Source organism: Canis lupus, chromosome 36, assembly GCF_003254725.2.
Source record: "Canis lupus dingo isolate Sandy chromosome 36, ASM325472v2, whole genome shotgun sequence".
Lineage (NCBI taxonomy): Eukaryota > Metazoa > Chordata > Mammalia > Carnivora > Canidae > Canis > Canis lupus.
In genome coordinates, this window is record NC_064278.1 from 15225069 (window position 1) to 15238119 (window position 13051).

Sequence of the window (13051 nt, forward strand, 5' to 3'; positions counted from 1 at the left end):
TAGTCAAAATAGAATATTGTTGGATCCCCCATACATGTGTCAAGGATCACATGACAGCTGGTATTCAGATGTAGGAAATCAACACTTCTCCCAAGCCAAAAAGCCAATATTCCAGATCACTATAGACACAAGTTCCAATGAGCTGAAAAGTGCTAGAGTACCAAAGGTCCCTCTTAGAGAGTCACAGATACTATCAGGTGTATACAGTATGAACTAAGAGTAGATACAGGTTAGGCGAATGTAAAAAAGCCTAAACTTAGGAGTTAGAAGACATGGGCAAGCCTCCAGCCTCCACTTACTGCTCTGTTACCTTCAGCCAATTCTTCCTCTCTGGCTTTCTCTTTTCTACAAAACAAGAATTTTTATTGATGACTCTAAGTTCCTTTCAGGATCTAAATGTTTATTAGAAGAGAAAGCCAGTCCCTTCTACAGCTGGCCCTGTGGGAATGCCCAGGCATGAAGAGTTTTGACAGAGGGCAGGGCACATTTGTTTGTGAACATGAGGAAGAACAGCTGGACAGGGGGTCCTAGATCCCCGGTGTGCAGTGCAGAAGCCCCAGCATCTGTGCGAAACTTGGAAAATTCAGCGACAAAGGGAGAAGAAATGTTACAGAGGAAGTTACTAAAGAACAACCTGCACCGTTATAGGAAGTATATCACCAACATTGGCTCTGTCTCCACTCAAAAGGGAACTAGTACTGTATTAGGGTTCTCCAGAGAAACAGAAATGAGAGAGAGGGAGAGGGAGAGAGAGAGAGAGAGAGAATACTGAAAGAAAGGGACTTATTTTAAGGAAATTGACTCATGTAGTTGTGGAGGCTTGCAAGTCTGGAATCTACAGGGTAGATTGGTAGGCTAGAAATTCCAGCAGGAATTGATGTTACTGTCTTGTGTCCAAAAGGACTCCAGAGGTGGTATCCTCTCCTCCCCAGGGGAACACAGCCTTTCTTCATAAGGCTTTCAACTGATTGCATGAGGCCCACCCACATTATGGAGGTAGTCTGCTTTTTTTTTTTTTTTTTTAAGATTTTATTTATCCATGAGAGACAGAGAGAGAGAGAGAGAGAGAGAGAGAGAGGCAGAGACACAGGCAGAGGGAGAAGCAGGCTCCATGCAGGGAGCCTGATGTGGGACTCCATCACAGGTCTCCAGGATCACACCTTGGACCTAAAGGTGATGCTAAGCCGCTGAGCCACCTGGGCTGCCCAAGAGGTAGTCTACTTTACTCAAATATTAACAGTATTAATTTTTCTGACTTAAAAACAGAGCATCTTTCTCCATTTGACTAGGTTGTCTTTAATTTTTCTTAGCCAGTATTTTGTAGTTTTCATTGTACAGGTCTTGCGCATTTAGTCTCGGACTTATCCCTATTATTTCACATTTGTAGTGATATTATTTTAAATTTCAATTTCCAGTTGTTTGTATATAGAAATACAATATATTATTTTTATCTTACAACTTTATTAACCTCACTTATTAGTTTCGATATGGGTTTTTTTGACATTTGGATTTTCCACACAGACAATTGTGTCATCTTCAAATTAAGACAATTCTATTCATTTTTAGTAGAGATACTTTTTCTTTCTTTCTCTGGTCCTATTGCACTGGCTAGAGTCTCTGGTACAGTGTGGTACAGTGTGGAAGTTGTAAGAGTGGACATCCTTGTCTTTTTCCTGATCTTTGGGGAATAAGCATTTAGTCATTCACCATTAAATATGTTAGGTTTTTCATAGGTTTGTCATTATCAGGTTGAGGAGGTTCAATTATTGTATAAGTCTGTTGAGAAGATTCTTTTTTTTTTAATAGAATCAGATGTTTGATTTTGTCAAATGTTTTTCCTCATTTATTAAGATCATGCTTTTTTCTTTTGGCTTGTTAATATGACAATATTCATTATTATCCCTTTAATATTTGTTGACTCTATAGAATATCACACATTATGTAATATTATATAATTTGTATCTTCTTTCCTTTCCCTCCCAACCTATATAGCTAGAAGTTTACCAGTTTTAACCTTCTGAAAGAACTGCTTTTAATTCAATGTTTGCATATTTTGTTTCATTGATTTTTCACTGATATTTTTCGTGTCCTTTCTTTTGCTTACTTTGAGCTTAATTTGGTCTTTTTCTAACATGATGGGGGCTGAGCTCATGTACCTGAGAATGTTCTTTTATTTCTTTTCTTTCTTTTTTTTTTTAGATTTTATTTATTTATTAGAGACACAGAATGAGAGAGAGAGAGGGAGAGGCAGAGACCTAGGCAGAGGGAGAAGCAGGCTCCATGCAGGGAGCCCGACGTGGACTTGATCCCTGGTCTCCAGGATCACGCCCTGGCTGAAGGCGGTGTTAAACCACTAAGCCACCGGGGCTGTCCTCTTTTTATCTATTATAGATGTTTGATAGTATAATTTTCTAAATACTACTTTAGCAGTTTCCCATTAATTTTGATAGATTGTTTTCATTTTCATTTGATCAAGAATGTTTTTAAATTTGTCTTTTGATTTCTTCTTTGACCTATGGGATATTTAGAAGTCTTCTCATGAATATTTGGGGATTTTTCAAATATCTTCCCATTGTTGATTTTTAATTTAATTCTGCTGTGATCAGAGAACCTACTTTGTGTGATTTGAGCACTTAATTTATTAAGTCATGTTTTATGGCCCAGGTATGTCCTATTGTGGTAAATGTTTCTATATTCAATTGGAAAGAATGTATAGTCTGTTTCTTTTTTGGCTGGAATGTTTTAGAATTTTCCAGTCAAGTTTGTTGTTTAAGCCCTCTGATTCCTTGATGATTTTTTTGTCTGCTTGTTCTAACAATTATTGGGGAGGGTATTGAACTCTGTGAGGATAATTGTGGATTTCTCTGTTTCTCCTTGCAAATCAGTTTTAGCTTCATGTTATTAGGTACAAAAATGCTTGGGATTCCTAGTTCTTTTGATAGATTGACCTTTTTATCACCATAAAATAAATATCCCTGGTAATATTTTTTGCTCTGAATTCTGTTTTAGTGTTAATATAGTCAGTTACTATAGTTTTAATTTGATAAGTGTTAGCAAGGTATATCTTTTACTTTGAACTTACTTGTGTCTTTATATTTGTACATTTTTTTGTAAGCGGCATATAGTTATGCTTTGCTTTTTTATTCAGTCTGAAAATTTCCACCTTTGAATTGGGATGTTTTGGCCATTTACATTTAACATTATTTGTTTGGCTAGGTTCAATAATTTTGCTATTTATTTCCCAAACACATTTGTTTGATGGGTTCTTTGTTTCCTCCTTCTTCTTCTGATTTTTCTGTAAATTATTTTATTTCATTTTATTTTAAGTAGGCTCCACACCCAATGTGGGAGTTGAACTCATGACCCCAAGATTAAAAGTTACATACTCCAACAACTGACCCAGCCAGACACCTCCTCCTTCTAATTCTTTTAGATTTTTGAGCATTTTATATGCTTTCACTTTATCCTCTTTGTTGACCTATTAGCTGTAGTTTTTTTTTATTACTTTGGGGTTGTTTTATGATTTACAATATACATCTTTAACTTCTGCAACCTATCTTCAAGCAGAATTATTATGTCACTTCACAAATAGTATTAGAATCTTACCATAGTTTACTTTGTTTTCTGAATCTTTTAAAAAAGAAACATTTCTTTATAATGGAGATCATCTGATGATGACTTCTTTCAGCTTTTTCATGTCTGAAAAAGTTCTTTATTTTGCCCTTATTTTTGAAAAATATTTTCACTGAGTATAAAATTCTCTTTCTTTTAGTTCTTTAAAGGTTTTGCTCCATTATCTTCTCACTTACATTGTTTCTGTTGAAGACTCTAATGTCATATTTATCTTTGTTCCCCTGTATGTAACTTGTCTTTTATTCTCTGGTTGCTTTTAAGATTTTCTCTTTATGACTGTTCTTGAGCAATTTAATTATGATATCCTTTGGTGTAGTTTCCCCCAAGATTTATTTTATGTGTGTGTGTGTGTATGCTTGGACTTACATCTGTTAGTTTGTAGTTTTCATCAGATTTGGAAAATATTTAGCCATAATTTCTTCAAATATTTTTTCTGTATCCTTTTTTCTTTCCTCCTCTTCAGGGACTTTTAATTTCATGTATTGAGGCCACTTGAAGTTGTCCCATAGTTCACTAATGCTCTTTTTATTTTTTTAAATTATTTTTTCTTCTGTGTTTCATTTTGTATAGTTTCTTTTGTCATATTTTCCATTGTCATGTTTTCAAGTTTACTAATCTTTTTTCTTCAATGTCTCAATTGCTGCTGTTCTGCATATATATATGTGTGTATATGTGTATACACATATATATATTTGATTTTTTGGTCTCAGACATTGTAGTTTTCATTTCTAAAAATTCTAGTTGGGACTTTTTTGTATCTCTGTGTCTCCATTTAACTTTTTAAACATATGGAATACAGTTAAAATAAATGTTTTAATGTTCTTCTCTGTTAATTTTATTATCTGTGTTACTTCTGGATCCATTTCAGCTAGTTGACTTTCTCCTTATTATAGGTCCTATTTTCCTGTGTGCCTGATAATCTTTGACTAGATGCCAGACATTGTCAGTTTTATCATTTTGGGTGCTGGATATTTTCATGTCTCTATAAATATCTTTGTGCTTTGTTCTAAGATAATGTTAAATTATAGGCATATTTTGTTTTATTGCACTTTGCTTTATTGTGCTTCACAGATACTGTATTTCTTACAAATTGAAGGTTTATGGTAACCCTACATCAAGTTTAAGTCTAGGGCACCATTCTAACAGCATTTACTTGCTTTATGTCACTGTGTCACATTTTGTAATTCTCACAATATTTCAAACTTTTTCATTATTATATTTGATATGGTAATCAGTGATCACAATTTGTTGAATGCTCAGATGATAGTAACATCTTTTAGCAATGAAGTATTTTAAATTAAAGTATGCACTTTTTAAAAAACATAATGCTATTATACACTAGTAGACTACTTAGTAGAATAGTGATCTATAACTTTCAAATGAACCAGGAAACCAAAAAGTTCATTTGACTTACTTTATTGAAATAGTCAATTTATTGCAGCAATCTAGAACTGAACCCATAGTATCTCTGAAGTATGCCTATACTTGGAAATAGTTTCATCCTTTTGGATCTTGTATTTAAGATCTGTTAGGTAAAAGCAGAGCCATGTTTAGGGCTAATATTTCCTCACTACTGAAGCAACACACTTCTGAGTACTCTCTTCAGTGTAGTATGAATTATGAGGTTAATGAGTCTGGCTGGTAGAAACAGGCACTATTCATAGCCCTCTATGACCATCAGGCACTAGTCTCTCTAATTAGATGGTTTTTTTTGCCAGCCTTGGGTAGTTTCCCCTCTTGCATGTGCTAATCAATACTCTGCTGAATACCTGAGAGGCCTTCCACAGATGTCCAAGGTTCTTTGTTAGCTCTCACCTAGTATTCTGTCCTATATATTCTAGCTGCCTTGGTGTCTCCCAACACATGGGGGTCGGCTTTGAAATACAATTGGCCAGATGTAATCCCTCAGTTCTGCCCACATTGTGTGTGGAAGAGTTCAAGCCTGGCTCTTTACAAGAAAGAAAATAACCTCACTGGCAGCTGATCAGGAACATGCAAAAATTCCAAAATTTCTTTTCTTTTGCAATTAAGGTTTCTTTCAGTAGGCCCAGAGCCCATCTTGAAGGAAGTCTAGGACCATTTCCATCTTACTCCTTCTTTATAGTCTCCTCAGTCTTTTCTGCCTTTCTGTTCTCTCTGGAGGATCCTACTCCCTCTGAGGGAAGCCTAGAAGTTCTTAGGGATTTTATAGGCTTTTGTTCCTGGCTCTACCTGGCTCTACCTTAGAAGTACATTTGGCCATTATGGTTTCCAAGACATACGTCTCTCACAGTTTTCTGAGTGCAACACAAACGAGAAAGCCTTTATCTTGCTTATATGGACCAGGTCTCCTAGGACAACTTTGCTGTATTTAAGTCTGTGTTTCTTTACTCTGTCTTACCAAAGACTTTGTCAGCCTGCACTAAGGAAGAACACAAGAAAGGAGAAATGAGGAAAATAAAAAGCACTGTTTTGCCTCAAAGGGACTATTCTTTTTTTCTTTAAAGATTTTATTTGGGATCCCTGGGTGGCGCAGTGGTTTGGCGCCTGCCTTTGGCCCAGGGCACGATCCTGGAGACCCGGGATCGAGTCCCACGTCAGGCTCCTGGTGCATGGAGCCTGCTTCTCCCTCTGCCTGTGTCTCTGCCTCTCTCTCTATCTCTCTCTCTCTGTGACTATCATAAATAAATAAAGAAAAAAAAAGATTTTATTTATTTATTTATTTATTTGAGAGAGAGCAGAGCTAGAGAGAGAGCACGTGCATGAATGGGGAGGTGGGGGTAGAGGGGCAAAGGGAGAGGGAGAAGCAGGATAACCACTGAGCAGGGAGTCCGATGCAGGACTTTATCCTAGGACCCTGGGATCATGACCTGAGCCAAAAGCAAAAAACTGACAGAGCCACCCAGGTGCCCCTCAAAGGTACTATTCTTCATATTAAATAGTTTAAATAGGCTTTGGAGGTCAGTCTAAGAAATTCACCACTATTGATTTGTGGGGATGTATCTACATTCCAAGCAATAGCTTTTGTTGAGGGCTTTCTGCAGAGAGCATGATTTTAATACGAAAAAACCATTGTACCTAAATAGATAACAAAATTTAAAAAGACCAATTCTTCCCAAATTTGTAATGTTTTTATGTAAAAAATTTTTATCTTTATGTAGGCAAATTTATCAGTCTTTTCTGATGAGAAAATGTATTCCCTTTACTCTTTTTTTGTTTCTCCCCCTTACATCAAAAACTAAACTTTATTAACTGGATTCGCATCAGTTTTTTTTTTTTTAAATCAATAACATGGAGGTCCAAAGACTTAAATAATAATCTTAGCCTTTGTCATATATTTGTTGTCATCTTGGACAAATCATTTCATCTCACCAAGAACAGTTTTCTATACCAGTACAACAAAGATTTAATGTTCTATAGAGATTCTTTGTGGTAGTTTAAAAATATATCCACAAATTACTTAATATTCTTCCCTTCAAGAGGTGGAACTTAATTTTTCTCTCATGGAATGTGGTATGGACTAAATGACTTACTTGTAATGAATAGAAGATGAAGGAAGTGATGGTATGTCACTTCTAGGCCTTGGTCATAAAAGGCATTGTGGGTTTCTGCTTGATCTCTCTCTCTCTGGGATCCCTGCTTCTGAGGGAAGCCATCTATGTTATGAAGTTACTGAAGCAGTTCTCTGTAGAGACCCATGTGGCAGGGAACAGAGACCTCTTGCCAACAGCCAATAAAAGACTGAGACTTTCTACCATTAGCCAAGTGAGTGCGCCATCTTGAAAATAAATCATACAGCGTTAGTCAAGTCTTTAGATGACTGCAGCCCTGGTAGACATCTTGACTATAATCTCATGAGAGATTCTGAGCCAGAATTACCCAGATAAACTGCTTCTAAGTTCTCAATCCTTACAAACTGAGATAACAGTTGTCTGTTTTAAGACATTACATTTTAGAGAAATCTGTTGTGTAACAACAGAAAACTAATGTATTCTTATAGACATTATAACCTTATAGATACTCCCTGTTTATGATCCTATAATTTAAATGCAGGAGGATGTATCTCTAGTTGCCTGTTGCTTTTACTAATAGTTTACAAACTGCTTAGCCTATTATAATTTAAAAACTCTTCCTTGAAGAGTCTGTATTCCATATACCATTTTAGGCAGAAAACTAAACATATTTGAGTAGAAATATTTTCCAACTGGATATTTATTTTAATAGCTTATATATTTTAATGAGATGAGACCTGGGGAAAATGATCACTTTCCATAGAGTTCTAAAGCAGGAAAGGGCTCTTCGGTCTTTGGAGGGCCATCAGGAGCTATGTAGACCCCTTGCAATATGTTAAGAACATTTCCCTAAGAGAGGTAGGTGCCTGGGTGGCTTGGTTGGTTAAACGTCTGCCTTTGGCTCAGATCAGAGTCTGCATTAGACTCCCTGCTCAGCAAGGAGTCTGCTTCTCTCTCTGCCTCACCCTTTGCTCATGCTCCTACTCTCTCTCTCTCTCATAAATAAATAAAATCTTTTTTGAAAAAGAACATTTTCCTAAGAAAGAATATGGATTCTTTTTACTAAGTTTTCAGAAATTCTTCCCTGCCCCTGTCCCCCTAGAAGAGTTTAGAACTACTTATCTAGTTTCATTCCCATCTCTGGGAATTCAGGTGCAGAGAGGTAAGTGATTTAGGATTACCCAACAAAGAGCCTCTCACTCTTAACTCAGTGTTCAGGCTCCAATCTGAGGCATCAGTTCTACCTACAAGAGGCATCTCAGGGCCTGGTCTTTGCAATGCTTTTAAGTGCCTAGACCCTCAGGACTTTAACAAGATATGCTATTACATATCTCCTTATTTAATTCATCAAACTGCTTCAGAAGTGGGTGTGAAATAGATCTTCCCCAAAAGATCCCTCTTGCTGATAGATCTTTTGTCTTGTTTCCTGTCAGTTTTGCCCTTATATTGAAGCACACAGGAGCTCAACCAAAGTACTTTTTTTTTTTTTTTTTAACCATGGTACCTTCCAGAATTCAAAACTACTCTATGAGGGAAATCTATTATACTTATCTGACCTGATTACTACAGACATATCACTTATATGTTTCTTCAGTACTTTTTAAAACCTTTACTTCTTTGCAGGATTGTTACCCGTCACTTTCTAAACTAAACCAAATGTGAATATTATAATAAATTAAGAGATTTGGGTTGAAGGACCAGGTATCAAAGTTGAGTTTTAATATTTATGTTAGTTCTTAATTCATTCTGCCTATCTTTTATTAAGATTTTATTTATTCATGAGAGACACACAGAGAGAGAGGCAGAGACATAAGCAGAGGGAGAAGTCAGGCTCCTCATAGGGAGCCTGATGTGGGACTCGATCCCTGGACCCTGTATCATGCCCCGAGCCGAAGGCAGATGCTCAACTGCTGAGCCACCCAGGTGACCCTCATTCTGCCTATTTAGAAATTAAAGATTGCTAGGAACCATCTATAGACGCCTAGAAAACAAGTAGAAATCCGTGTTTGAAGAGCTGGAATATATCTTTCATTCATTTTATATCTTGCACAGGACTGGTCATTCATTACATTCTCTTTAAATACTTCATCATCACTAGTATCAAGTCCGAACTGATTAAAGCTAAGGGAGCTCATGCTATAAATGACTAGTCCTAATGGAAAGAATGTAGAAATTCTGGTTTTACCTCTGACTTTTATACCTAAACTACCTGTACTTCAGCTTTCCCAAAACATTCACCTATATAGATTTGCCATCCATTCCCACCATCCCCATAAATTCCAGAACACAATCTTTTTACTTCAGCTAGAGCCAGATCAGAGAAACCACAACTGAAAGTACAGTCCTGAAAAAAGTGAGATTGAAGAATCTGTGAGAATGCCATGAACTGCCCAGATAGGCCTACGCCTGACTCCCAGCTGTCCCTCCTCCCGCCTAGCTCCAGTAGGTATCTTCTGTGAACAGGTTCCTGGGTTTGGCCAAATGACCTAGCATGGTCCTGGCCACCATTCAGGGTTCTATGAGAGCACTACTCCTTCTCCTCGATGGTGGAAACAGAGACTCAAAGCCTTGGAAACATTCCCCAAGATCTCTGAATGCAAATGTTTCTAGCAAATTCAGCATTATATCCTAACTTGTAAAACAGTCTTGTAGCACAAAGATAAATGACCAAAGTGCTAATCAACTATGTTTATTTTTTCCATAAACAGAAAGATATGGGAATATTTGGCAAGTAAAAGGGTCATATTTTGTATTTAGGTGATTTAAAAAAAAACAAACAGCTCTATACTTAAAAGTACAGTAATTCCAAAATAACAGATCAGCCTTGTCTGAGGAATGGCAGGAAAAGCCTTTGACAAGGAAATGAAGTTTACTTTTAAACTTCAAGGGGTTGAGTTTAATTATAGATGGCAGCAAAGAGCAGAGAAAAGATCCTTGAAAGTTTTTTCAAGAAAAACTAAGGTAAAGTATCTGTTCTATAAAGACTGTATGTACCACTGTGTGTGTGTGTTTTAATAGGGAGAATAAAGAAAAGGAGAGGGAAAAAACTCTTTGTGGTATTTTTTGAATTTATCCAGAAGTATGGAAGTTCATTAAAATGAGTAATTTGGGAAGACAAATGTGTTTTTGGTGATGACATCAAAAAATATACCTACTTCAGGGACACCTGGGTAGCTCAGTTGGTTAAATGTCTGACTCTTGGTTTCAGCTCTAGTCATGATCTCAGGAGCCCTCATCTGGCTCCACGCTCAGTGCAGAGTCTGTTTGTCCCTCTCCCTCTGTTCCCTGCCCCCTGCAATAAATAAATAAATAAAAATTTTAAAAAAATACCCACTCTGTACCTTGAGATGGACATGTAGCTCAGCAGACTGATTCAGTAGTATTAGGCTATGATCACTTTTGCTATCTACAGATTGCTTCAGAGGGGACTTTTCAAAGCACAGTCAAAATTTATACCATGGGATTACAAATTATTTTGTAATAATGCTAAAATAAAATGATGACTTTCACTAGAATTCTAAATTTAAACTGTCTAAATTTCAGTTTTATTAAAGGATTAGGTTCTTTGATTTTACATGCAAAAGACACCAAGTATTCATGAACATGAATTATAAAGCAGTATTAAAAGGGAAATACTCATAGCAGAAAATATAAGAGCCAAGTTAAGAAGCATTAATTATATACCTTTCACTACCTAGTGTGCTAATATTAGTGCTCAAGAAATATTTACTATTAAAAAAAAAGAAATATTTACTATTAAAAAACAAGGCATCCCAGTGGGTCCAGAGCATATCTACTATACTGAATCAAATGATAACTAAAAATGTTTCATTTTGCTCTTTTATTTTGTAGGTATTATTACTTGGCATTCAAAGCACATGAAACACCTTTTGCTAGCAAAGAGAGCTGTGTTGCTATCTTGGAAAAATGCAGATTAGATCACTGGGTGCTGGGAAAAACAAAGGTAGTTCTTTCTTTTTTGTTCAGGTTGTCACCCATGATGCTCTTCTGTGTATGTTTGTCTCTTGTCAGTGATATGAACGGCTTTGTAAGTTGTGTAGCTTAGCAGACGACACCCCAACCTAACAATGATCTTTGAGGGTGTTGGGTCAGGAGTCCTAGAACCTCTGGACAAGAAGGGGAGTGTTTGCCTCCTGTTCTGCATGTAGAGTGAGAGAACCATTTAGCATTTCTAGAATGAGAACTTTGAGCTCATTTTAAAGGTCCCTTTTTAAAAAAATAACAAAAATTAAAAATGTCCTTTTTAAAATGTTGCTTATTCCAGCATCTCATGGAGATTCACAAATCTTATTAATGACAATAATGAGTATCTTTTACAGTTTTGTCCATTTTTCATTAGACTCATGTTGTGTTTTTTACTGTGTACCCTGACTAGCTAGTAGCCTCATTGTGTATAGCTTTTCATTTAGGGAACATCTCATCCTGCATCCCAGGTTTTTATTATCCATTCTGAATTGCTGTACAAAGCCAGTCTTAGCCTTGAGTGTTGTGGCCACACCATTGTTCCTCAGCAGGAATTAGATCACGGTGGGTCATTTGGTTGTGCTCCTTCCAAACTTCCACTGCTGGCTATGGATCAATTCTGTTGGTTAGTGCTTCCATTAGAGGCTGTGGCGATAGACAGTAGAAATCCAATTGAGAAAATAGACCTCCTGGCAGATATAAAGCAGGCTTGGAGAACATTTGGGGTCTCCTAAATTCCATTAACCTCACCATCTGTTTGTATCAATAATCAAGGATTGGCTCAACCTTAGAAAAGAGGTATTGTGTTTGCTCCCAGGAAGTCAGTAATGTTAGCATAAAAGAAGTCACTGTAAACTTTATGTAGATAGTGGTTTTAATATTTTTATTAAGAATACTCTGGAGTAGACTGAATCTGTTTGGGAGCCCATATGTAATGCTAAAACTAATATGTCATTTCAGGTTTTTCTCAAATATTACCATGTTGAGCAGTTAAATTTGCTGCTGCAAGAAGTCATAGGCAGAGTGGTTGTGCTGCAGGCATATGCCAAGGGGTGGCTTGCAGCCAGGAGATACAAAAGAATCAGAGAGAAGAGAGAGAAGGGGGCTATTGCCGTCCAGTCAGGTAAGTGCTCCTGAATCTTGCATTTCCTCAAGTACTGGGGCTTTTCTCAGTGGCTTCTTATCTTCTTCCTACCCTTCCTCTCTTCTTCCTACCTTTCTTCCTTGCTCCAGCAAATATTTATTGAGCGCCGGTTGCAGGCCCTGTGCTAGATGCTGGGTATAAAGCCATGAGTAAGACTACCATGGTCCCTCTGATGTTCACATAAGCAAACAAGCTGTCACAACACAGTGTGATGAGTGGCAAGGTAGAGGTAGTGTGAAGTGAGTAGAGGTAAAAGCCAAATCACACAGACCTGCATCCCTTTTCCCAGATGACTGATGTAATACACACCCCAGGCCTGTTACCAAGTTCTCAGCATCAGAATGACTAATGCTATTTCCCAAAGGCTTTTCTAGCACAGAGAGAGCTTATAAACCAAGGGAACAAATCACCAGGCTCTCTGATATGCCCAGCCCATTCAGTGTCTCTGCATGTGTGTGTGTCATTTATATTACAAACAGCACCTGAGTTCTATGCCATTGTTGAGTGGTTATGAAAACATCAGATCTTGAACATAGTGGACTATTTCCTTTGTGTTCTCATAACCCATATTGTCTGGACTTCATGACCATATTCAGCAACAGGGAGAGCTGTGATGCTAATGGGAGGGAGAAAAGGTGATGTGATCATGCTCCTAGTGGGCAGCTTAATGCCCCAGTCCTCTATCTATAGGACTCAGAACACCCCCAGAGAAACACCCCTTTCTCTTCTCATCCATTTTCCTTGCCTTTTGCCTTAGTGTTGCGTATTTTCTTCTCCCAAAGCACAGTTTTTGGCACAT

At 37.2% G+C, this 13051-nt stretch overlaps 1 protein-coding gene across 14 annotated transcripts in view; it reads left to right on the forward strand.

Moving 5' to 3' along the window:
- The window catches only part of MYO3B (myosin IIIB), a 427138-nt gene that overhangs the window by 248257 nt on the left and 165830 nt on the right, over window positions 1–13051 (forward strand). For all 14 annotated transcript variants that reach the window (XR_003141433.3, XR_003141434.3, XR_003141436.3 and 11 more), the window contains 2 exons: window positions 10977–11088; window positions 12069–12231. Coding sequence is in view for 10 of the 14 variants with exons in the window: in XM_025460118.3 (XP_025315903.1) it covers window positions 10977–11088; window positions 12069–12231 (275 nt within the window). In the remaining 4 variants the exon portion in view is untranslated. The remainder of the gene's footprint in view (window positions 1–10976; window positions 11089–12068; window positions 12232–13051) is intronic.